The sequence below is a fragment of the Maylandia zebra genome, linkage group LG5, assembly GCF_041146795.1.
Source record: "Maylandia zebra isolate NMK-2024a linkage group LG5, Mzebra_GT3a, whole genome shotgun sequence".
NCBI classification, from domain to species: Eukaryota; Metazoa; Chordata; class Actinopteri; order Cichliformes; family Cichlidae; genus Maylandia; species Maylandia zebra.
In genome coordinates, this window is record NC_135171.1 from 30,034,160 (window position 1) to 30,060,587 (window position 26,428).

The window sequence follows — 26,428 nt, forward strand, 5'->3', positions numbered from 1 at the left end:
CAGCTGTTACTTTGGGTGGAGGACTGTTTTTTTTAGCCCTTCTGTAAGTAGTCAGTTCTGTCTGTGTAACTTCTGCCATCTCCTATCAGTAATTTACTTTCTCCTCCTCAGTTCATTTCTCTTGTACGTGTATATATAATGATCTGTAAATACACAGATTTCCTGATTTCTGTCAAAAAGCTATAGTAAAACCAGATAGAGAACTGAACTGGCACAAAGGCACTGCATACACACACACACATGCACACACATTAAAGGAGGGTGGCTATTAGCTAAGACAATGCAGTCCAGCAGAAATTCAGTAACTATTAATTATTAGGATAAATGGTGAGTTATTATATTCAAGTCATTTATGATTCAAAATGCTATTGTTGACATTCTCACAGCTCCACAGTGCTAAGTTCCACTATTTCTGCAACAGTGTGTGTTATCAACAAATTACTGTTTTGGTAAATCAGATCTTTGTGATTAAGATATAAAAGTCCATCATGAAATGCCTGGCCAGTAGCTAAGTACCCATAAAAATAGTAAGCACTACTGTAGCATATAGCACTACACAGCATGATAGCAAAGGGACAACAAAATGAATCAATTCATTACAATGATGTAATAATGGTATCAAATTATTATTATATTGCCCATTTTGAGTCCTTCCCATGGCCTTTGCTGTGCGTCTTCCCCAACTTTCTTTCCAGCCTGCTCTACACACCTGAACTCTCAAATCTTTAAACAGTGTAAAGGTAATTAATATAGTAAAGAAGCATTTTAAAATGATGACGTGCAATCAAAACTATTGCTCTCGTGATCTTATGAAGGCAGTGACAAATAATAGCGCTATGGATCAAATGGGAAATGATGAAGCAAATGGGCTTTCAAAAAGGCCAAGCAACAGCCCAGTTGGTCACTGGTGGTCTTACTAGAGCCTTTATTTTCCTTTTATTTAAACTGCTTCCCTTAGAGCTGGTAGCCTGAATATGTTTTAAAACCTTCTCTGTATCTTCCTATAAGGGATTCGGACACCATTACAGTGCTTGCCAAACTCAACCAAAAGTCCAGACTCATAAAATTACAAAAAAATATGGAAAAAATAAAAAAGCAGCAAACTTATTTTTATTTTTGTGTGTAATGAAGTATTACAACACTTTTATTTTTGACTGGAATGATTTAAACATGTCAGTGTTATCTCAGTGAGAATTTGAGCATTTCAACATATCAACTTTTCTGTGTATAAATTGTGTTTTTAAAGGGGAAGGTCATGATATAAGTTTCTTTCTTTTATAAGACTTGTTTTTGGCCCTTTTGTCTAGGCTGCCTCTGTCAAGCCAGAAAGCAGGTGATAGGTTAGTCACATACACTGAACAACATTAGAGAGGCCCCGATAAAAACCTTTTCAGGAACCTTTATCCTGTATCCTGTGTCACGTGTAATGTTGACACGTCAATGCTATCAGTCAGTGTCCTCGACTAACATAACGTATAACTACTACAAAAATGGTAACTGAAAAATCAAAGTTTTAAGGTTTACGACTTATAGCTAATGTTTTGGATATTCTGTCCTTTGTGTCCTGAAGCTGGAGGATATGACAGGGAAGTGATCTATCTGACAAAGATGTGAGGTGCAAAGAGATAAAGCTGACAGTGTGACAACAGAGTAGACCTTGCAGCTGCATAAATAGCAATACCCACACACACAAACTTTCAAAGACAAAATAGTATAACCCACCAGCTTGAAAAGGTGTGAACACCTGTCACCCTGTTGCTTTTTCTGTAGTGGTTCAGACTAGTACCTTCAGCAAGGATGACAACAAGTGTCTTGCTTACTTCCTCACACTCACACATCACATCATAGAACAGCTGATCATATCAGGAAAAAGTATTCCAAGTTCACATGAAAAGACAGACTAGAAAGCAAAGAACACAATGTCTATGAGGGAAAAATATCAAAGCTTTTAGAAGCTACACACAAACCAACTGTTTGTTGAATTTGTCATTAAACAAAAATGTTTTCAGGAAATTGCTAATCTGTGCTGTTTATCTTAGCATATTACATTTCTATTTCTCAGACATTCATGGAGACAGTGGTAACACATAATGCTCAAGTTCAGGAAGAGAGCACCTGAACAATTCAGTATTTCCTAAACTTTGTCAGACACTCAAGGCCAAACCAGTAGCATATTAGCTAGTCTGTTAACTTAGCATATCTAGTTAATTGACAATTTTTTTTCTAGGATTCTGGTGCAGCCAGTGAATACGCCACCCAGTACTTTTAGCTTTAAGTGCCAGTCATTGTTAAAAAATATATAATTAAAAGCTATATTGCTGTGTGGCAATAGCCAATGGTTATGACACGGCATTCAGGCAGTTGGTATCCTTCTTGCTAAATATCTAAAGCCTCAGACATGATCAACATAACCGGTGCTACAAGCAGAAACCAGTTCCCAAAATATTGGCCCACGCCTACGGATTCCGAATTGGCCAGATATCTATATATGAAAATTAAAACAAGGGAGATCAGATAACCTTTTTGATATTCTTTGAACATAAATGAAAAATGAAGGTAGTAATAATAAACACAATGACATCATCAGTTGTGTTGATATACTGCAGTAGTTACATTTTAGAGCTTAAAGTTACCAAAAAAATTCAGTCAAGAATTCAATAATAATAATAATAATAAACTTTATTTATAAAGCACACTTAAAAACCAAGGGTATGCCAAGGTGCTTAACAAGTAAAATAGAGTATAGGAGGAGGATAATAGAAATAGGACCAAAGCAAGTACTAAATATGCAAACAGATAACTGTCACTAATACATAGGAAAGCAACAGGTACAGAGCAAACAAGAATTTAAATGAGCATAGAAGTGCATGATATAAAATCATAAAAAATTCAACATTAACAGTCAAACAAACTTCATAGAGATTAACTTTTTGCATACCAGACTTATCCAGATGCTTCAGACTATCCCTTTGTCTGTACTCTAATCTTAAGTAATTAGCCTAGCCATGTCTGCTGCCTGGAACATAATACACTAATCTGTGAATTTTAATTTAATGTTTTTTTAGCTTCCACTGTAGATTAAAATCTAGACAAACAGACATGAAATCTGCCTGTAGGAGGGTGAATAAAAACACCCCCTTCTTGTCTGTTTTATTATCCTTGTAAAATCATAGACCAAGCCCTGGAGAACGACGTGAACTACAGATAATATCTAGCCTAAAGCAGATAAAACACTTGCACATAATAATGAATGTGCTAAAAACTCTATATACACAGTTGCATGCATTATGATAGGATAAAGGAATCAGGAGGTCATGTGGAGTTCAGAGCAGAGTCACCTAAGGTTCATGTGAGGATACCTAGAAAAATGACACACTTGGTCAAATTGTAATCCTTTTAAATCAAAATGAAAGTGTTTCCCTGTAAAGATGCCAACTATCTGACTCTAATAGCTTTTTTTTTAAATCTAATCTCACGTATCTTGACAAACCTCTCTCAGTAACTATTTCTTTAGCAAAAATCTGCTATCCATCCAAGAAAGACACAATTTTACTTCAGAGCCTTCCACTGAAAATATATTTATATGTCAATAAACATTTGGGAGATTGATTTTTCATCGCTCACATATACCTTTACATCTGTAGAAAGATAGGGGAAAGAGAGTTTATAAACAAACAACAAACTACAGCTGTCTGATAAAGGCAATGAGGTGTTCCAAAGTTCCAACAAACAACAATGATGAGAGCAACCAGATGAGCGATTTGCAGTCTTTTGTTCATATGATTAATATTTGATGAGTATCAGCAATGAAAACTACTTGAGTAAGATTAGAGGGAAGCTGTGTACCAACAATGATTGTTGGAAGAAGACTGTGTATAAGCCACAGCTGACCTAGTCAAGCTCAAGCTATTTTTGACCACCTTGTCCACCCTGCTCCCCTCAAAAATAAATATAAAAATCAATAACATTGTTACAACAGTGCTGTAACAATGTAACAATACATCACCTTTGCTCATCAGCAAAGAAACAAAACAAAAACATTTATTATTCCCCCAAAACATCAAACAACAATTGATGCCAAGCTTAAAAAGTTTGTCTACATTTCTGTTATTGTTCTTCATAACATTGTATCACGCATTGTGTCAAAATAAACACATTTAAAAGAAAACAAACAAAGGAAACCAAAACAATCATTATGCACACACACGCACTGTTTTAACACAAACAATATAAAGAAACACAACCTCATTTTATATTCATTGCTGTGAAAATTGTTAGGTTGGCAGCATGGATGACAGTCGAAGAGAGGCAGGCACCGAGACATGCTGGGGGGTGGTAGCGATGTGCCTACTAAAGTGTATGTGTTATTCCTTTTCATAGCCCACGATCAGTTTAGCCTATAATTGACTTATAAGCTGCATGTGGGTGTGCAATTAACTGAAACCTAATTAAGGAACTGCCTGAATTCTGCATAAGCAGTTAAGCCAACTCAACAACAGCCAGGCATCCACAATGGAAGCTTCCGTTTATAGATTTTGATGAAATACACACGGTGACATTTGAATAAATAAAGCTCTTTGATCAGCCTGCCATTGATAAACTGTATTTGTGAGTAGCTATACCCTACTTTCTTATAGACCTTGAATTGTACTTCAAATATTTAACATTCAGAAAGTCTCTGGGATTTGTCTAAAAGCAGGAAACACTTGTATGACATATGGCATTACAGTGCATTACAAGTGAATCATACTGAGTTTGCTGGTTTAAAATGTTGTCTGAACATTGACTGATTGTTTTTTTTATATCATTTCAATAGGTATCTGTCAGGATCCTGGGTCTCTCGACCCAGCATTTTGAGTTCCTTGTGTCTTTTGCATTATGTTTGATGTTTAAGGTTCTCTTTGTATCTTAGTTTATTTCATAGTGTCCAGTTCAGGTTTCCTGTATTCTGTTTAGTTCCCTGTGTATTTAGTAATTTCCTCTCGTATAGTTGACCTCTGTGTCTCCCTCTGTGTGTTTGTGTTTATATTGTGGTGTTAGTTCTGGTGCTTTGTGTTTCCACTCCTTGTGTTCTGTGTTTCCTCATCCCGTCATGTGCTCCTCCATGTTCTCTTTCTCCCTCCACCGTGCCTCTGTGTACTTCCTGTTTTACTTTGAAGGTCTGTGTCTCACATTAGTGTATTCTGCTTTGCTTCCTTGTCTCGTCAATTCTGATTTCTCCCAGCTGTGTTTCCCTCCTGTTTCCCGTTCCCTTCTTGCCGCTGTGAAAATATTAGCCCTGTGTTTTCTGTTGTGGGTTACTGGTTTGTCTGTGATGTCTTCCCCAAGTCTCCCTGTGTTTCCTCCGTGGTCCTTCCTTTGTTCCTTTGCATGTCACTCTGTGAGTTTTGGTTTCAGTTTCATGTATTTAGGTTTTCTCAGTTTGGTTATTTCTTAGTTCCTGTCCTTGCCATCTCCACCTTAAATAAACTCACTCCTCATACAAACCTCTGCCTGCACTTGGGTCCTCACTTTAACTCCACACGGCCTGCCTCGCCAGCCATGACAGTATCACCAGTAGGCAGCACCAAGTAATACATTGCATATCTTCATTTTCACTTCACTTTACAGTTTCAGAAAAATAAGAATCTTATGTTATAAATGGACTGGTTCTTATATAGCGCTTTTCTACTCTCCCGGAGTACTTAAAGTGCTCTATATAACACGCCACATTCACACCCATTCTCACAAGCACTTCATCTATACTCTTTTTAAGTACATTCACACACAGTCATACTCCGATGGATGCATCGGAGAGCAAGTTGGGGTTAGTATCTTGCCCAAGGATATTTGGCATGCAGACTGGAGGAGCCAGGGATCGAACCACCAACCTTCCGATGAGTAGGTGGCCTGCTCTACCTCCTGAGCAAAGCAAGGCCTATATCAATACGGCCACAAGCATCTGATGAATGACAGCAGAGCAGTGTTTCATATTTAATTTATTTGTGGAATTAAATCAGTGTGACATTTCTCTATAAAATGCAAAGCACAGCAGGTAATTGAGAGTGTAGGATAAGAAGGTAGCATCTACAGCCAACAGGGTAGAACAATCAGAACTCAAAGTGCAGATACTGTCAGTTTAAGTGACTTCAATGCTGATCTTGTCAATGGGCATTTGGGCTGAGAATGCCAAATGAGGAAACCAACTATGCATGGTTTGATTCTATTTAAACATGCAGATGGTGCTACCAAATGCTATCCAGATATTATTATATCTTAGAGTAACGCACACTTTCTTTTTTTTTTTAGCAGAGTAGTATTGGAAATAGGCATTGTATTGGAAATGGGACCCAAAGCTAAACATAAATACCAAAATATATGTTACCTTTTGAAGCTAATAAAAACACACACACTGACTGAGTCTCACACATTTTACACTTAATCGTGCATATACAGGAACACACAAAGCAACATGAGCAAATCTGTCACCAACAACAAAGTCACATGCATGGACTGCACGTTCAGCAACTGACAAACATCCGCTTTGTACTAAATAAACACGGGCGCAAATATACACACATGCACAGTGCTGCAGAAAAGGCCAAAAGGCACAACTCTCTGTGGAGCTGCCCTGTCTGTCTGCAGGTCAGTCAGCTAAAAGTGGAGAGCAGACGGGGCCACGCACAAATATACACAAATAATCACACATGCATACACACATATCTCACACTTTCTCTTCCAAAGAGAGGAACAGCCACACACATGCACAAACACACAGTGCAGTGGGTACTTTGCAGCTACTAGGATAGAGGCTGAATTGAGTTTAAGGACATTTAAGGATGCAAAAAGCAAAACCATGTGTCTGGCTGGAGACTGTGGAAAAAAATCAACGTTTAAACATATATTAAAAAAAACAAGATTTATTCACTATTAAAGCAGTTTCAGTGACAAAATATCTATCTGTCTATCTAGGTTAGCTTAAAATAAACCATGCATAAAACTGTGAAATGCATTCAATAAATAGTTAAGTTGTGCAATAACTCAAATGTCCAATGGTTTGCTGAACTACATCTCCCTTGTCGTTGTATGGCCATTACATACAATTCATTGTACTCAGGCAATAATAAATTCAACTGTGGCTTCCCCATTTATCTTGTAGATGCATGTTTATACAAGTCAGGAAAATGGCTCATTCTCAACCTCATCTGTCCTATTTCATTTTGTGATAGAAAGTTTACAAAGTTTACTTGACAGTTGCAATTCTTCCCCTCGTCTTTTTCTCTCTTTATTGTCCCTTGTGGTGTTTTTCAGTTGTTTTTTTTATTTACTTGTTTTTTATCAGAGGAAACAGACTGATGTAATTCTTACAAGCTTTTCTGATCCACACAACTTTAACTGAGTTCACTGGACCTTCACAAATATAGGTCAAAAGGCTGAGGGATGCTTTTTTGTTAAGAATGTGACACGTTACATAGGAGGTACTGATGTCCATTTTTTATGTTGCTTGTTTTGTACTGTTTAAAATATGGAGTTAACGAGGATTCTTTGAAAACCACAAGAAATTGACTATTGCTATTTTACATTGTGTAAAATAGCAATAGTCTCTTCAGAATGACAACAACAGGAAATATTACAAGCTAGTGCATCATAGGGACCCTACTATGTAGGACTCAAGGCACTGTGTTAACCTGTGTAGATCTTTTGTTATGCAGGATGGATTGTGATAATTCAGCCAAAGCAGATGATTCAGAGATATCCTTGTATGCAGTCCTCTAAGAAAAGCATATAGAGTGATGATCATTGTGTTATGCATAGTTGGGGACACATGTACATATATACAGTTTACCAGGAAGAGGTAAAATCATATAAATTTAAATATATTAAAAGATGTTATATGTGAAGATAGTGAGCTCTTACATGTGGAGTAATGGCTTCTTGTTTTTAACATTTGGTTGTACTTCTGTACAAAGAAGTTGTTGGGTATGACTCCTGTCTTCTCTGTAGCAGGGGCTAAGCTGAAACATCAACAGCAGCATAAACCAAGAGAAACCCAAAGGACAGGCTATTCCACACAGCCATTCGAAAAGGGATGTTTTCAAAGCACTCTGTGCAGTGCTGACACATTTCAATCAGGTTTAGTTCTGGACTAGGCCACTACAACACCTTAATTCTTTTTCAGCCTTCAGCTTCTTACTGGATCATTTGCCCCATTAACTAAGAGTGCATATGCACAAATTGTGTGTACGATCATCTCATGCACAAATCAGTGATTGCTCAAGTTTGTTGGCTCAGAGTGATGCAGATTTACTTATGTATGCATGGGGAGAAAACCAAAATAGGCCGGTGTACACATATACTAATGGAATACTTATTTCCATCCATTCATCCATCAGTCCATTTTCTGCCACTAATCCAGGTTACGGTCACAAGGGCAGCGGTCTTAAAAGAGAAGCCCAGATTTCCCTCACCTCAGCCACCTCTTCCAGGTCATCCGATGGGACAATGAATCGAACCCAAGCCAGCCAAGAGATGAAATCTCTCCAGTGAGTCCTGGGTCTGCTCTGGGGCCTGATGTCCAGAGCACATTCCCCAGAAGATGTCTAGCAGGCATGCTAATCAATTTCATTCTTTCAGTCACTACTCAAAGCTCATGAAGACAGGTGAGGGTATGAACTCTATGACCTTGGGGTTAATTTGCAGGGATGTGCACTTCTGGGATGATTGCAGGATTGTTTTAACACACATCTAAATACTCAATAGTAGCAAACTGATCACTGATTCCATTGCATTTGATTACTTTCACTCTTAATTGCTATTGAATCATGGGATGTACTTAATTTCTCACAGAACTATACATAGATAGACTACTAGGCCAAGTGAAATATTACTGTAGTTTGGCATAAACCCTAAATAAGGGCATACTGCTACAATATGAAGACGTGTGGATCTACAAAACATTATATAACACCTATGAACTATCAAAATACTACAGCTGTCTGAAACTGTCTGAAGCCACTGCCCAAAATCACGTCATTAGAAAGTTACGGAGGTAGGGGAATTCACAAGTACAACTACGTAACATCTACTACTTTCAGATGATGTCTCATCAATCAGAAATTGTGTTTACAATAACAAGCTGACCAATGGCATTGAAATAACTCTCCTCTCATGATGTTATTAGCAGCTCAAATTGGGATTTGGGGTTGAATTCCATGCTTGTTCGCTTTCCCTGTAGCTGCTGAGGGGGATTGAGCACTAATTCCCTCAATCCCTGTTCTCCAAGCTTTTGATATTTTTCTCTCTCCTTGTGTTTTGCTTCATTTTATTTTTGTTTACTCATCTTTATCAAGACAGAGAAGCACTGATGCAATTTTGCTTTTTGATGCAATGAAATGCAGCTTTATGATTCTGCTACTGGATCAATAAAAGGGCATTTTAAAACTCAATTATCTTTTTCCCCCTTTACCCTCTCACACTCACTCATGACTTTGTATCTATCTGGAGCTCATTGCTTTTCCCATCTCTCTGGCTCTGAGCTCGCCCCCACTTTTACTCCACCACTAGCACTACACACACAATTCTCTTATCCTCTGTGATAGTGCTGAGCTCTGGCTTATGTAGTGGAACTTGCAGCAGGATTTTGGATTGTAATGGAGAGGATAGTCCAGATGAAAGGCGGGGAAATGTAGCACTATATAGGCCTTTGCAATTTCTCATTAACCAGACGTTTATATGAAAAGCTGTTTTCATGGTTTTCCAAACACTCAGAAAGGTTTGACATGGGCAATGCACCCACAAGTCCAAAAATGGTATTATGGATAACTGCTGTCTTTAATAATTTTCAGCGTAAAAGCTGTAATTATTTAAATATAAACATTAAAATAACTTGTTAAACAAGTTATTTTTGTTAAACCTATCGCCGAATGGAAGCTTTAAACATCAACAACAAAGACTCCATTCACATATAGGGATTTGATAAAATGGTGGGTTGATATTTTGTGGTTCAACAGAGAAGTTTAGACGTTTCAGCAGATTACAGTGGAACAATCTAAAATCTTCAAAGAATAGAAGGTTTATCAGGTAACTGCAGGGCTTGAAAGAATGACATGCAGAAAAGCAATGTGGATATACTCTGCTTTATTGCAACATCCAAGTATATCCACATACTTGGATGTTGCAATAAAGCAGAGGGGTATATCAGGCCAGTGACTGGCAGTGAAGCAGGGGCTGCAGCAATTTACATTTAGAATGCAGTAAGAACAAATGAACAGGAATGCGAATGAAACACCCAGCTCAAGGCAAATGATTGCCTCTGCTAGTAAGTAGCAACAGCAGAGATGCAGATAGACATAACATAGCACATAAACTTATAGCGTATTAAAGAGCAGTACACTACATGCAAAAGATGGAAATGAGCAAAAAGCATTGGGTTTTTGATGAGCATATACAGTAGAAATAAGGAAAAAACAGTTTATGTGTCTGTAAAGCAAAGACAAATAAGGTGGAAGGAGATGAGCAAGGGCAGAGAGGTACGGCTACAATGACAATGGGGAGAAAAGATAAGACAGTGCGATTAATAGAGGTGTCTTGGTGGTCTGGCAGTTTTACCGTGTAACAATTAAATTCAGTCAAGAACTTGTGTTGCACATCAACCTTATTTTTCTGTTGCTCTCAAACACCTCACCATAAAAGAGTGATCAGTTAAATAAAGCTAAATCATAATAGTATTTAGAAATGAGGTCAAATGCACATAATGGCAAGGAAGGGGAAACAGTCCAGATTACAGCAAAGCCCTTTAACATATTATGGTAGAAGGAGAACACCAGCAAGGTGCAGTGTTCACCATCTTGACTAAGAAGACTTAAACCAAGTAATCATCTGTTTCAGGAGTCTTTTCATTGAGGTCCCTTTTTGAGAAACAACATTTTTTTTGCTGCTTGTAGAATTAGTAATGTGGCTCAAAATTTCATATTGCTGACCATGACTTCCTTCTTCAGCTGGCAAAAGAAAGTACATACCTCAGTAAGAAGTTTTCTTTCTTTCTTTTTTTTGGTCAAATTCGTCAATACGACTTAAATAGATTTAAATGACCCAAGGATAATGAAACTAATCAAGAAAATTGTAGTTCTTCTTACTACAAGAGACTTTCATGTGGACAACTAAGCCAGATATACTAGTGCTTCAATAAGCAATCAGCTCAGGACAAACACAACAGACCCCATGTCATTTTTTGCTGAATTTTGGCAAACACAACTTTAATAGATTTGCTGAGTCGATCACTGATAATAATAAATAAAACAACATCTGGATTATCAAAATGAGCTTGGTTGGTAGAAGATATAACTATCTATGCAGGGAAGGAAATAATTCTATGGTTGCAAACTGCAGAGGGAAAAGAGCACAAGCTTAGATATGATTGGGGCTGAAAAGGAAAAACAAAGGAAAAAAGAAAGAAGAAAACATAAATAGTCTTCAGAGAAGCATCGAAAAAAGAGAAAATAGTAGAGAAAATAAAATATGATGAAAAACATTCTTCCATCAGGGAAGAATTGTGGGAAACAGTAGAAAAGAGAAAGCAGGAAATATAAAAGAAGAGAAGAAGGAGAAAAGCAAAACAAAATAAAACAACGACAGGCAAACAGATACGATGCACGTGGGAATAATGCATGACAAGATGTTAAAAAAAGAGATGAGGAGGTGGAAAGACGATAAAAGAGAGAACACAGAATAAGAAAAGAAAGAATCAAGGGATACTGGGAAAAGAGACAAGAAAAATGAGAATGAGATGAGAAGAGGAAGAGAAGATAAGAGGAGGGAAGAGAGGAGCATTTGTTGTTTTTGCTGTGCATGAGTCATCGTCAGATCCTATTATGACTGAAGCAGCATTACTGCTCTCACCCACTGCTAACCTACGGCTACATGCCTTCTACCCCCCACTCCCCCAACCCACCCTACACACACACAAACTCACACAAAGAGACACACACAGGTTGTCTCTGCTATTTATGTGAGGACATCAAAAAATGCCAAGGTAACAGCTTATCTTCTGGGGTCCACAAAAATACATTAACAAGATTACAATTTACAGATACACTGACTGTAAATACGATTAGGACTCATAATACATTGTATTGTTTTACATTTGACACTAAAGTATTTCCCATTACTTGCAATTTGTTTTTGTCAGCCTTGAACCTTACAATTCTATCAGTGCCTTAACCTACACAGTAAAACAATAAAAAACACTATAATATCAAACAGAATTGCCTTGGTGAAAACTATTACCAGTGAAAAATGGTGCAAAAATTGCAGCATTACAATGAATATAATAACAGCTCAATGTACCTGTACAGTAGCATTAATTCAGTGGTTCTTAACCTTGTTGGAGGTACCGAACCCCACCAGTTTCATATGTGCATTCACTGAACCCCTCTTTAGTGAAAAATATTTTTCTTTTTTTCAAATTCAAGACATAGATATGTTTTTTACTGGTGCACAAAATGAGCTGTGCATGTCATGGCGGAGGCTCTGCCGAACCCCTGAGACCAACTCATCGAACCCCTAGGGTTCGATTGAACCCAGGTTAAGAACCACTGCATTAATTAGACTGTAATGTAATGTGCACAGAATTCCCAAAGAAGGAACCTATAGTCTGTATCTTTCAATAGCATTACTGTAAAGAAACATTAGAAAGTCAATGGAAGGTGACATGTTTTCAAAGCACGGTCCACACATGAAGGTGAGTGTACTCATCATAGGCAAACATTCTGAAGTATCTCAATGTAATCTGGCTGTTAGGGTCGCTTCAGCTTTGGCTTGGACACCACAGTATCAGAGAGACAAAGCCAGTCTTGGTCCAGGGAGTGAAGTGCCTTTCCATAAAAGATGGTATAAAAGTAGCATCTTTGGAAGCAAAGGATCCAAAGTTCTTGGAAAGATTATAGTAGTTAAATACTGTACTAGTTCACAGCTGCATCAGATCAAACATTGTTTTTATATTTTTGTTTGTTTTAGCTTCTGCAATATCTAACTTCAAATAACCTATGTTTATATTTTCCCCAAAAAGAGTCATCCTGTGGGTGTGAGTGAAAAAAGACGTTTTTTTTTTCTGATCATAAAAGAAGTAAGTAGTGTGACCTTGTTATAACTAGGGATGGGTATCATTTAGGTTTTATCCGATACCAGTACCAAACCGGTACATTGAAACGGTGCCGGTGCTTAAACGGTGCTCGAACCGGTACTTAAAGAATGAAGAACACACACTTTGTACAAAAACTTCTCATGTTTAGCTGTTTTTTTTGTAAAAAGATAACAATGTTAGCCTTTTCTGCAGCTATAGGGCATATATGGTATCACTCTTGGCAGGAAGTAATGGGAAAACACAAACTTCGTCCAAAAACCTCTCATGTTGAGCTGTTTTCCCACTTTTTCTTTGGTCATTTTAGCTTTTTTGGCCAGGGTGAAGGGAGTATCTGCCATCAAACAAGAAGACAGCCTAATGTAACTACGACGGTGTTTGCTAGTTCACCTTACATGCATTAATGTAATAACGTGGTTAGCCTGCTCAACGTAAATTACACACGAACAACATTAAGCTACTCACGCAGAGAAGAACGGCTGCTGCTGCCATCATCATCCATCATCATTTCTGCTACACTGGCAGGGCTAGGGGCCAGGACTCTACTCTTCGGGTTTTTGGGGGATGTTGCTAACTCCGGGTCGGATAACAGGCACCACACCCGCAGTAGATGCACTCGGTGTGAGGACTCGCAGCAAGCTATCAAATACGGTGCATTTCTCAGCTTTTAAAAAAATGCTATGCGTCACCAGGTGTTTCATCAGATTCGAAGAGTTACCTCCTTTGCACAGTATCACCTTAAAGCACTTTTTGCAGGCTGCTGAGTTTGCATCTTTTGCTGTGAAGTACAGCCAGACTTTTGACAGCTTCGCCTTGGACATTTTTAATCTGTAGCTCTGCTCTAAAAGAACGTACGTACTTGGGCCCGCCTACTACGCTTGCAAAGGTAAAATGATTGGCTAGAATCCAAAGTGTATGACATCTCAGTAAAAAAAAAGCACCGAAATGTGCGCTGCTTTTCGGTCTGGTTACTACCGTTTATGTCAGAATCGGTGCCATCATGGCACCGGATACCGGTACCCATTCCTAGTTATAACTTAAAATTATTTTCTAATTATCTTTTCTAATTAACTAAATACTTTCTGTTTGTAAAACGTAACTACATTATAACCACAATAGTGAAAAATCAGATAACCATATAAGAGTCACAATAGTCGAAAGAATACGTGCTACTCAAATATGTAAATAAATAAAAAGATGGACTTGGGTTAAAGGATTGATGATTTCAGTTTCAAATGACCATTTTGTCCTCAAACAATTACAGACAATGTTGTTGTTTCTTGGCACTATATGAATCAAACTGAATTGAAAAATTGCACTGAACTGATTTAAGTGTTCCTTTTTTATCAGTATACTTATTCCCATCTGCACACATTTACATTTTGCGGGATCTACCAAGGAGATGCTCTGTCCCCACTGCTGTTCTGCATAGGCCTGAACCCCCTCAGTGAGATCATTAACAAGACTGACTACGGAACGGAGCAGTTGTCAGCCACCTCCTGTACATGGATGACATCAAGCTGTATGCCAAGAGTGAACGAGACATCGATTCACTGATCCACACTACCAGGCTATACAGCAATGACATTGGAATGTCGTTCGGACTGGAGAAGTGTAGTCGGATGGTAACAAAGAGAGGGAAGGTAGTCAGAACTGAGGGGATTGAACTACCAGAAGGCAACATTGCAGACATAGAGGACAGTTACAAGTACCTGGGGATCCCGCAGGCGAATGGGAACAATGAAGAGGCCGCTAGAAAAGCTGCAACCACCAAGTACCTGCAGAGGGTCAGGCAAGTCCTGAGGAGTCAGCTGAATGGTAAGAACAAGATCCGGGCCATCAACACGTACGCCCTGCCCGTGATCAGGTACCCTGCTGGGGTAATAGGCTGGCCAAAGGAGGAGATAGAAGCCACTGACATAAAGACAAGAAAGCTCCTCACCATGCATGGAGGGTTTCACCCCAAGTCCAGCACCCTGAGGCTGTACGCTAAGCGGAAGGAAGGGGGCCGGGGACTGGTGAGTGTCAGCACCACAGTCCAGGATGAGACAACGAACATCCAAGAATACATTGGGAAGATGGCCCCAACTGACCGAGTGCTCAGTGAATACCTCAGGCAGCAGAAACCCAAGAAAGAGGAGGGAGACGAGGAACCATCATGGAAGGACAGGCCCCTGCACGGTATGTACCACCGGCAGATAGAGGAGGTGGCTGATATCCAGAAATCCTACCAGTGGCTGGACAAAGCTGGACTGAAAGACAGCACAGAGGCACTAATCATGGCAGCACAAGAACAAGCTCTGAGTACAAGATCCATAGAGGCTGGGGTCTATCACACCAGGCAAGACCCCAGGTGCAGGCTGTGTAAAGATGCCCCAGAGACAATCCAGCACATAACAGCAGGGTGCAAGATGCTAGCAGGCAAGGCATACATGGAACGCCATAACCAAGTGGCCGGCATAGTGTACAGGAACATCTGTGCTGAGTATAACCTGGAAGTCCCGAGGTCAAAATGGGAGATACCCCCAAGGGTGGTGGAGAATGACCGAGCTAAGATCTTGTGGGACTTCCAGATACAGACGGACAAAATGGTGGTGGCTAACCAACCGGACATAGTGGTGATAGACAAACAGAAGAAGACGGCCGTAGTGATCGATGTAGCGGTTCCGAATGACAGCAATATCAGGAAGAAGGAACACGAGAAGCTGGAGAAATACCAAGGGCTCAGAGAAGAGCTCGAGAGGATGTGGAGGGTGAAGGTAACGGTGGTCCCCGTGGTAATCGGAGCACTAGGTGCGGTGACTCCCAAGCTAGGCGAGTGGCTCCAGCAGATCCCGGGAACAACATCGGAGATCTCTGTCCAGAAGAGCGCAGTCCTGGGGACAGCTAAGATACTGCGCAGGACCCTCAAGCTCCCAGGCCTCTGGTAGAGGACCCGAGCTTGAAGGATAAACCGCCCGCAGGGACGTGCTGGGTGTTTACTTATATATATATATATATATATATATATGTGTGTGTGTGTGTTCATAGAATACATACTATCAGTCAAACATGGTTTGCACCTTTCTGTATACTCAACACACACTTCAAAGAATAGCCAGCATAGTTTTCAAAGAATTTTTAAGAAAGGCATTCCTCTAACAAGAGCAACACTTGTCCCTAGGGATGGGTATCGTTTAGGTTTTATCCGATACCGGTGCCAAATCGGTACTTTTGAAACGGTGCCGGTGCTCAAATGGTGCTCAAACCGGTGCTTAAAGAATGGAGAACACAAAATTGGTCCAAAAACCTCTCATGTTCAGCTGTTTTTTGTAAAAATATAACAATGTTAGCCTTTTCTGCAGCTATGGGGCATATATGGTATCACTCTTGGCTGGAAGCAGTGCTTAAACAATGGAAAAAACACAAACTTTGTCCTAAACCTCTCATGTTTAACTGTTTTCCACTTTTTCTTTGGTCATTTTAGCCTTTTTAGCCAGGGTGAAGGGAGTATCTGCCATCAAACAAGAGGACAGCCGCATGTAGCTATGATGATGTTTGCTAGTTCACCTTACATGCATTAATGTAATAACGTGGTTAGCCTACTCAACGTAAATTAGCTACTCACGCAGAGAAGAACGGCTGCTGCCACCATCATCCGTCATCATTTCTGCTACACTGGCAGGGCTAGGGGCCAGGACTCTCCTCTTCGTGTTTTTGGGGGATGTTGCATAACAGGCAACCCACCCGCAGTAGATGTGCTCGGTGTGAGGTCTCGCAGCAAGCTATCAAATACGGCGCATTTCTGGGCTTTTAAAAAAAACGCTATGCGTCGCCAGGTGTTTCATCGGATTTGAGGTGTTACCTCCTTTGACAGTATCACAGTATCAGCTTAAAGCACTTTTTGCAGGCTGTTGAGTTTGCATATTTTGCTATGAAGTACAGCCAGACTTTTGACCGCTTCGCCTTGGATATTTTTAATCTGTAGCTCTGCTCTAACAGAACGTACGTACCTGGCCCCGCCTATTATCCTCGGAAACGTAAAATGATTGGCTAGAATCTAAAGTGTATCACAGTTCAGGAAAAAAAAGCACCGAAATAAAGCACCGAAATGTGCTCTGCTTTTTGGTCTGGTTACTACCGTTTATGTCAGAACCGGTGCCATCATGGCACCGGACACCGGTACCCATCCCTACTTGTCCCCACAGCAAATAGATTTTCTAAATAGATTTTATTGTTGCAAGAGTGCAAGATTTTATTGATAATGATTGATTATTGGTGCAAGAGTTAATACAGTTTAATTCTATACATTCTTCAAATGTATAGAACAGGGGTGGGGAACTCCAGGCCTCAAGGGCCGGTGACCTGCAGGTTTTAGATGTGTCCTTGATCCAACATAGCTGATTTAAATGGCTAAATGACCTCCTCAACATGTCTTGAAGTTCTGCAGAGGCCTGGTAATGAACTAATTATTTGATTCAGGTGTGTTGACCCATGGTGATATCTAATACCTGCAGGGCACTGGCAGGGCTGGACTGGGACAAAAAATCGGGCCGGGCATTTTGACTAGAGACCGGCAACCATTATTATAGGAAAAGCCATAAAGCCTTTGAATGAAAACAAACGCTGTTGTGACAGTGATGTACACTGTCTTGTTGGTATATGTATGATGTCTATAGATTTTATAAAAACTGGTTGTAAGATTCAGATAATTACTTATTAAAAGCGAGATATTTTAAATGAGAATAAGAAAGAAAAGTATTTCTTTGTGCCCCCCTTTCCCTGTTGATGCCCTACCTGGCCCCCTGGCAAAACTTTGCTAGACCCGCCCCTGCACAGTTACCAGCTGTCAGCTACTTAGAAAAGGATCCTGGTGTTATTTGTCTCTCAGAAACAGTTCATAACTTCCCTTCAACTCATTCATGTCACCTGAAAGGTAAACCTGTTTCTCCATCACCTGTTCAGCTCTGATGATTCAGTAAGGACATCTCCTGGTTTCATCTTCATGTTTCCCTCTCAACAGATAACCAAACCAATATCATGACCAGCAGCTTTTACAGCTGTGGCTCCAGCAAACATCAGCTGATACTAGAAATTAATAAATAAATAAATTCTAACAACAGCTCATCAAGCTTAAACGTGCTGCTGTTGTATAGCGCGACATCCGCTGGTTTCTTCTTTTGGGCGCAAAGTGGGCGATAAACAAACAAGAGAGAAAAGTCAATCAACTGATCATTGATCAGTTTCATGATTGAAGTATAGCAACAGGAGAGAGAGGGGGAGAGAATGAGAGAAGAAGAGGCAGCTGTGCAGCATAAAGACACAGAACAACTCCAGCTTTGTGTCTTTTTCCATTCTAGCTGAAGTATGGGACAAACTGTGTTCATTCTCAGCTCAATACGAAACGCGTGATATTTTCTCTGAATACGGAACGATTCTGTTTTTTACGGGACGGTTGGCAATTCTACTAACTAACCTTATGAATAAAGTTCACTATCAGTAACATCAAAGCACCCACCCAGAAGTATAGAAACTCTGTCATGCTAGCTAGTGCGCAGTAGTTATTTTTACACATCGTCCAGCATCTGGCCAATCCACCACCTTTCATTGTTTATACTGTTACAAAAGAAAAAAAAAAACAACCATCGGCCCATAAAAACGAATAATCACCATCAGCCCGGTATGCCCGATGGCCAGTCCAGCTCTGGGCACCGGCCCTTGAGGCCTGGAGTTCCCATACCGTATGTATATATATATATATATAATGTTCTTCCTCTACACCCCCCCCCCCCCCCAATTTTTGCACATGTCGAGGAGCGTGTCAGGCTACATTTCACTGTGTGTAATACTTGTATAACTATGCATGTGACAAATAAAGAACCTTGAACCTTGAACCACTGGTATAGAAAAATGCCAGTCTGTAATCTTTAACAACCATGATAAACAAACAACTCCAAGATATCTTCTCTTTTTATTCTCAAATGCACTTTTCTGTTGCCTTGTCTTGTATTTTGTGTCTGTTATGGTACATGATTTTAAAGAACAAGCACAATAATTTTCATCTATATCTTTGACATAATGTACAGATGAAACAGCGTTCTTCCTTTGTCTGCATGCTATCCTCAGTGTTGGGAAGGTTACTTTTAAAATGTACTCAATGAGAGTAACGTATTCTGAATACTTTGGATTACTTAATATATTATCATACTTTTTTACAACTACATAAATGAACTATTGCTGTGTGATTTATTACTATTACTGAAGGTTATTCGCCATACCATTTTTAATCTTAATATAAAATGAGTAACAGTAGGGTGGACATTAGGTAAAGCTGCACTTTTTCCAGCAATCTCGTATTGAAAACTATTCTGCACGTATATAAAATGAACCATAGTAAAGGGACCTCTGGCTAATACGTCGGGCTCGTGTCGGGCTCGTAACCGAAAACTAGCTTTACTTTGTAGTCTGGGTCAACTTTGCTAGCGAGAGACAGAGAGAGGCGTTGAAAGACTGCTCCATTGGAACTTATTGTTTCGGAGTGTGGGATTATAATACTATCTTATGCCATGTTATACCCCTAATTAAAGATTGTGAAATTATTATGTAGTTTTAGTTTGTAGTATTCTCCTGAATTAGAAGAAGGTGATAACTATTACAGTTATTAAACTGATTTGTATTACATTAGACTGCTGATTCAGTGTGAATGAATGATATTGTTTATGATGCATTATACTGCTGAGTTATAAGAAATACTGTTTTCAGAGAGTCAGGACCTTGCTTTTTCTGATAGTAGAGGAGACAGAGAGCACATTCCACAGGAGACTTCACCCCCACCGTATGTTGAAGGCAGACAAAATATGGAGCCAAGGCTATAAGTCAGGCTCGCTAGGAGAATGTGAATGTTTAGGTTTTTACGACTAGGTGGGGGCAACTAGAGGCTATAAGAGTTTGAGTAATCCTACACCAGTTTGAGATTTGCTGTGACCCTCTGCATGCATGTCTCCCCATCCGGATGGTTTATGCTCATAAAGTGTTGAATTGTATGGAATAAAAGATTGTTGATTGAGCATTTATATACCGAGTATTGTCCTTCCTTCAGCCCAAAGATAGAAAGAATTGGGAGAATTTAACAGGAGGAAAACACGAACACAGTGTACAGTCGAGTCTTAATAGCTTACTTACAACTGGGCTCGTCAGGCACTCTTTTTGGCTGAAGTGGTTATTATTATATTTACATGCTTCCAGCTCCCGTTTCTGCTTGGTGACAACTCGTACTTTACTACTCTCCTTTTTCTCCCATTCTCCCTGCAGCATGGACTACACTGTCCATGAGGCTACATTCTTTAGGGGTATGCCTGTAACACTCTGCCTATTGCCTTCATATTAAATCAAATATTTCTTCACGTCATTTTGAGACGCGAGATTGAGACACAGACATTAGAGCCTCTTAATGCGTGTTGTGTTTGGGTTTCCACCGGCGTGAAATTACAAAAAATAGAGAGGGCATAGCCTAACATATGAAACAGGAAAATACCGCCATGTAATCCATTTATTTCAACAAAGTAACTGTATTCTGAATACCACCTTTTTAAATGGTAACTGTAGCGGAATACAGTTACTCATAGTTTGTATTTTAACTACGTAACGGCGGTACATGTATTCCATTACTCCCCAACGCTGGCTATCCTGTCACTGAGCACTTGTTACAATGGGTGAATAGTTATAAGGTCTTAATAAACAGGCTTAAGTGTTCAGTGATGGACATATAACATGTATGTATGTCAATTACTGAAGGTACCACAGTTGCGCAAATGCAGAATTAGGGTTTCTATTCAGTTCAAACCTACAAAGGTGAATTTATATAGGCGCCTGGATGAGAAACAATGTCCCCCTTTAACCCAGTGGAAAACAGCCAAAATGAAAATGTGGAATAATAAAAGGTAAAAGAAAGAGTTCAGCAACAAGTAGCTACTAGTGTTGAGGGCGACCGTGGCTCAGGGGGTTGGGAAGCGTATCTGTAACCGGAAGGTCACCGGTTCGATTCCCGGGCTCTCTGTCCTGGTCGTTGTGTTCTTGGGCAAGACACTTTACCTTACTGCCTTCTGGTGAGGGGCCGATGGCGCGATATGGCAGCCTCGCTTCTGTCAGTCTGCCCCAGGGCAGCTGTGGCTACAACTGTAGCTTGCCTCCACCAATGTGTGAATGTGAGAGTGAATGAATAATGGAATTGTAAAGCGCTTTGGGTGCCTTGAAAAGCGCTATATAAATCCAATCCATTATTATTGATAATTACATTTCTATCAGCATACAGATGAATTATCTTATGAAGCAAAACAGTTGAATCACAAATCATGCTACATTAGCCATCTACAATTTCCAGTTAGCAATTAAGTAGTTACCCTATTATCAAATGTTCAGCTGTTTGAAGCGTCATGTAGTATTAAGTGCTGTTACATCTGTCAAAACTAAATAAATAAATAAATGAAAGTTATAATTAAATGCAAAAAATAAAGCAAAAAAACTTAAGCCTTACTCTGAACCATTAGATTTGTGGTGGGTACTACTTTTTTCCCCCATCTATAGTTTCATTTGGTAATTTCTACCAATATCTATAAATAAACATGCATGTCCATAATGTTAAGTGTTACTAGCACTTTCAGTGTCCATAGTGTACCATCTGACACATGCCAGTCTTTTTTTCCCTTATCTATCTCCTCCTCTTACATCCTGAGCTCCTTCTTTGCATGCCCCCTCAACTCCCCACCCATCAGTGATAACACAACTTAGCCTTATTAAAAGGCTTTTTGGGAGGTTGGAGCTCAATCACCAGCTCACAGTTTATTACACATTCACACACACAGTGGCAGGCTTGCTCTCCACTAACCAGCACATTATTTGATCTTTTAGTCTCCTGATGAATGGGATCTCTTCCTTCAAACGATAAGCACTAGAAACCAGCCCTCTATCTTTCTCCTTGATGCTCTCCTCTGTTTTTATCCATTTCTTTCTTACAACATTCTCTGTCAGGTCTCTCTCTCTGTCTCTCTCTCTCTCTCTTTCTCTCTCTCCCTCTCTGACTCTCCTTTCATTTGGCTCTTTGTACCTTTCCTTCTCTTTGAGTCCTTCCCTCCATCTTTCATGCAGATCACAATCGCCATTATTATTTGAACCCTTAAATTTCTCCCCTTCTCTGGCATGATGGATGGGTGTTGCATGCACAAACACTGCCCCCCTCTTTTCTCTCTACGGCACACACAAAAACACACACTCATACATGCTGACAGGCTTGCTTATCCATAATCTGTCCTTCTGCAGGGGAATGAGATGTTTTGATCAAACAGTTGTTACATGGTGGTGGGGAAGCTACTTATAAATGCATTACACAGTGGTCATTTCCTTTTAACTGCACAAAACACATGCACTCACACTCTTAAACCCACACAATGCAACACAATGGTTTATCCGAAAAAAGAAGTTACTGACTCCTTTCTATTTTTCCAACAACGCTTCTTGAACGTGAAGGGACTTATTTCAGTATAAATAAGTATAAATGCCTGTGAGACTTTTAATAGTTTTTATGCAGCCTGCTGATTTGAAATGATCATTAGTGAAACTGAAATATACATAAAAACGTAAATGCGGCTGACAGCGGAAAATGACCTGACTGCTGAACCCTCTTGGATATGCCAGTTAATGTGAGCAAATGGTGATTTCTATGCATTCTAGCCCATGTTATTGATTCAGAAATTGCATACAGATTGTTTATGTACTGGAAAATACTACCATAGCAACACTTTCTGTCATCAGTCTCAGTAATGTAAACTCACTCTCATGTTCAAAAACCAGCTTCAGATGATGTGAGCTTTGCACTATGGCACATTGTCCTTCTGGAAACATTCATCGGGAAATGGGTATAAAGGGGTGGAGATGGTCATCAGCAATGTTCAGGTAGGCTGTATGGATTAAACCAGCGGTTCCCAAACTTATTTTGCTAGGCCCCCCTTTGTTTTACAAGAAAAATGTTCAATGTGGGCGCCCCGTGCTAGCAGTGTCCAAGCGGGTTTTTTGGGGGTTTTTTTTCCCTTTTCACCCCCCCCACCCCTGCAATGACCCTGCCCCCCCCCCCCCCCCCCCCCCCTCCAGGGGGTGGGCCCCACACTTTGGGAACCTCTGGGTTAAACAATGCTAAGGGGTCCAAAGTATGCAAAACAAAATCCCCTACACCATTAGACCACCTCCACCAGCCTGTACCATTGATACATGAAAAGGTGGATTCATACTTTTATGTTTAGGTTTTATATGTATGTCAAATTCTGACCCAACCAGTCACATTGTCACACCAGAAATTAAACCCATGCAAGTTGCAATCTCAGTTTCCTGTTCAGGAGTGGCACCTGGTGCAGCCCTTCTGCTTTAAGGCTCAGCAAGTCATTCATTCAGAGATGCTCTTCTGCATACCTTGATCATGACAAGATGTTTTGTTTTGTTTTTCTTGTTAGCGTTACTTTCTTTTCTTTGCTCAAAGTTGTCTGGCCATTCTCTCCTGACCTCTGGCATCAACAAAGCATTTTTGTCTAGAGAACTGCCGCTCAAAAATACTGTCTCTTTTTCAGATGATTCTCTGTAAACCCTAGAGATGGTTGTGTGGGAAAATCCCAACAGATCAGCAGTTTCTGAAATACTTAGACCAGCTCCGTCTGACACCCTCAAAGTCACTTAAATTTCCTTTCTTCCCCCATTCTGTTTGAACTTCAGCACATCTTCTTGTCTGTTCAGGCCTATAGCTTTGTATGCATCTCTGAAAGACGACCTGATTGTGGCATATTTTACTTGTGTCCTGTTTGGACTATATCTTTGAAAGTGTTAATGTTATTTTGCCTTTTTGATATCTGCCCTTTATCAAGTAGATTTTTACCTGGCACATTTTGTCAACCCCCATATCTCATTCCCTCCCTCTAATATAACAAAATAAAATAAAACATTGAAGGCTGGTACAATAAGGGGCCTCAAACAGCCATTCATAGATCCATAAGGCACTTATCAATGAACAACAGTGTCACCAGCATACTAATGTAAAAGCTGCATCTCCTGCCCAATAAACACTAAGAGCACACAGCATTCTTCCACTATCTCCCTCCGTCCCTTGCACTTCTCTTTCACACACATCATAAACAAACACCGTCTTGCTCTGTGTTGCCCCATATTTCTTTTTCCTCACACTAATCTTGAAAAAACTCCACCTTTTTTCACTTGGTCTCTGTCTCACACCCATACAGTAAATAAAACCTTACACCCAACACAAACATAGGCACATACACACAAACTCTGGCATCTGTCCTGGCCATAAATTCTCACTTAGCTGTCCACTACCTCTCTTTCTTGCACTCACAAGTATGGGTTAAGTAAACAAGTAGAGGAGTCTCAAGAAAGCAAAAACAAAAAACACGTGTGCGAGGTTAGATGGTACATGGTCTGCTAGCACTCTTTAGGCACTTGCACACTTTCTGCAACTGTGATAGAATACATTAATGTCACTGTTCCATTAAAGGGATCAGACACAAAAATGTCTTCTGTGATTGCTAAACATGTAATCTTGAAAAAAAAAAAAAGAGCTAAGCAGACCACTACAAGAGCCTTAACTTTTTGTAAACTGGTTTTCAAAAAAGACCACATTAATAAAGTTGGCTTACAGTTTTTAAATTCACCCCAAAGATGCTGGATGTTTTCCAATTTTTTATGAACCTGACTTCAGGCAAGGGGGGATTTCTCATGTTGACACAAGAAACAGCCTGTTTAAAGTTAGAAGCTCCCTGGTGCTTAAAATTCGATTTTATGCTGCAGATTACTTTTTATTGGGAAAGATAAAACCATGAGGTCACACACATACAACTGACCATCCTGTTATGCACACACACCAGCATACGTACACGCACACACACACACACACACACACACACACACACACACACACAATATATAATGGTATGTAACACTGAATTTTAATCCAAGTCAAATATGTGTCTTATTTAAAATAATACGCTAACAATATTAGCGTGTGTGTGTGTGTGTGTCTGTAAACACAAAAATGCCCAGAAAAGGGATGCAGAACATCTTTCTCTCTCTCTCTCATTCCACTGTCAGCACCATTCTGTCTCTATGTCACATGCAACATATACTTTCTCATCTGCGCGCATTCACTTCTTAGCTACATCACGCACGTGCACATTCTAGCTGACCAACATCATCACTGTCTGCCTTCTCCTGTGTTCATGCTGCAGGACCAGCACACTGCCTCTATGTGTTTGCGTGTCTGTGGGTCTCTCTCACTCGATTTCCCTCTATCTCTCTCACACACACACATAAATGCGCACTAACACGCGCCCTGACCTGCCAGCATCAGTAGCCTCGCGCAATGTCTGCTGAAACGGCGGAACAAACCCGTGGTGACACGTGTGCGCACAGCGCGCAGCTCTAGCAGCCCGAGCGTATCCATGCACACACACACGCGCACACACAGTTAGTGAAGCTGCAGGTGCTTCTCAATCAACCCACAAAACGCAAACAACGCAACACACACACACACACACACACACACACACACACACACACACACACACACTTCCAGTGATCCAGAAAAATCAGAGCACATGAAGCAGAAATCATAAAGATTCAAAGTGTCTCCAGAACCCAACTGCTCATATTTCAGCCCCAATTTAAACAGCAGGAAATCGTGCTGCCCGTGCGCAAACACACACACGCCCGCGCACTTGCTAGTGCAAACACACGCACACAGCAATTTGTTTTGTCTTCCTACCTTCCTCGTGCATCCGCTGCAGACAGAAAGTAAGGTTCCGCCGCCAACCCGGCATGGTGATGAGGAAGAGAGGTCTGGATAATGAAGAGGATGATGGTGATAATAATGAAGAGGAATGATGATGGGGGCAGTAGATCCTGTCCGGTGGAGGTGAGGGCAAGCAGTTAAGAGCAGCCACTGGCAATGTAGCGCTTTCCTCTTCCTTCTTGTTCTCTTCCCCCTTTCCTCTTCTTCTCCTACTTTCTCCTCTTATGTTTTCCCTCTTGTCTGACTGCCTGTAAACGGCGAGTAGCTGCAGCTCTCCCCGCAACGACCCCTCTGACAGTCCGTGTGACAGTCGGTCCCGCTGCGGCACCAGTGGTCTTTCTCTCTCTCTCTCTCTCATTCACTCTCACTCGGTTAATAGACTCCATTCACTCATCGCTTTAGTTCTTTCCTTATCTACTCCAAATGTGTCCTTGCTGTCTCCCCCTTTCTTTAATTTCACTGCCATCCTCTTTCTTGTTTCTCTCTTACTT

General features: G+C 40.2%; 1 protein-coding gene across 1 annotated transcript in view; it reads right to left on the reverse strand.

The window, feature by feature from the left end:
• The window catches only part of grip2b (glutamate receptor interacting protein 2b), a 289,022-nt gene extending 262,813 nt beyond the window's left edge, over positions 1-26,209 (reverse strand). The window contains exon 1 of the mRNA XM_023155008.2: positions 25,911-26,209. Coding sequence (XP_023010776.2) covers positions 25,911-25,965 — 55 coding nt within the window. The 5' untranslated portion in view covers positions 25,966-26,209. The remainder of the gene's footprint in view (positions 1-25,910) is intronic.
• Between the last annotated feature and the right edge of the window lie 219 nt (positions 26,210-26,428).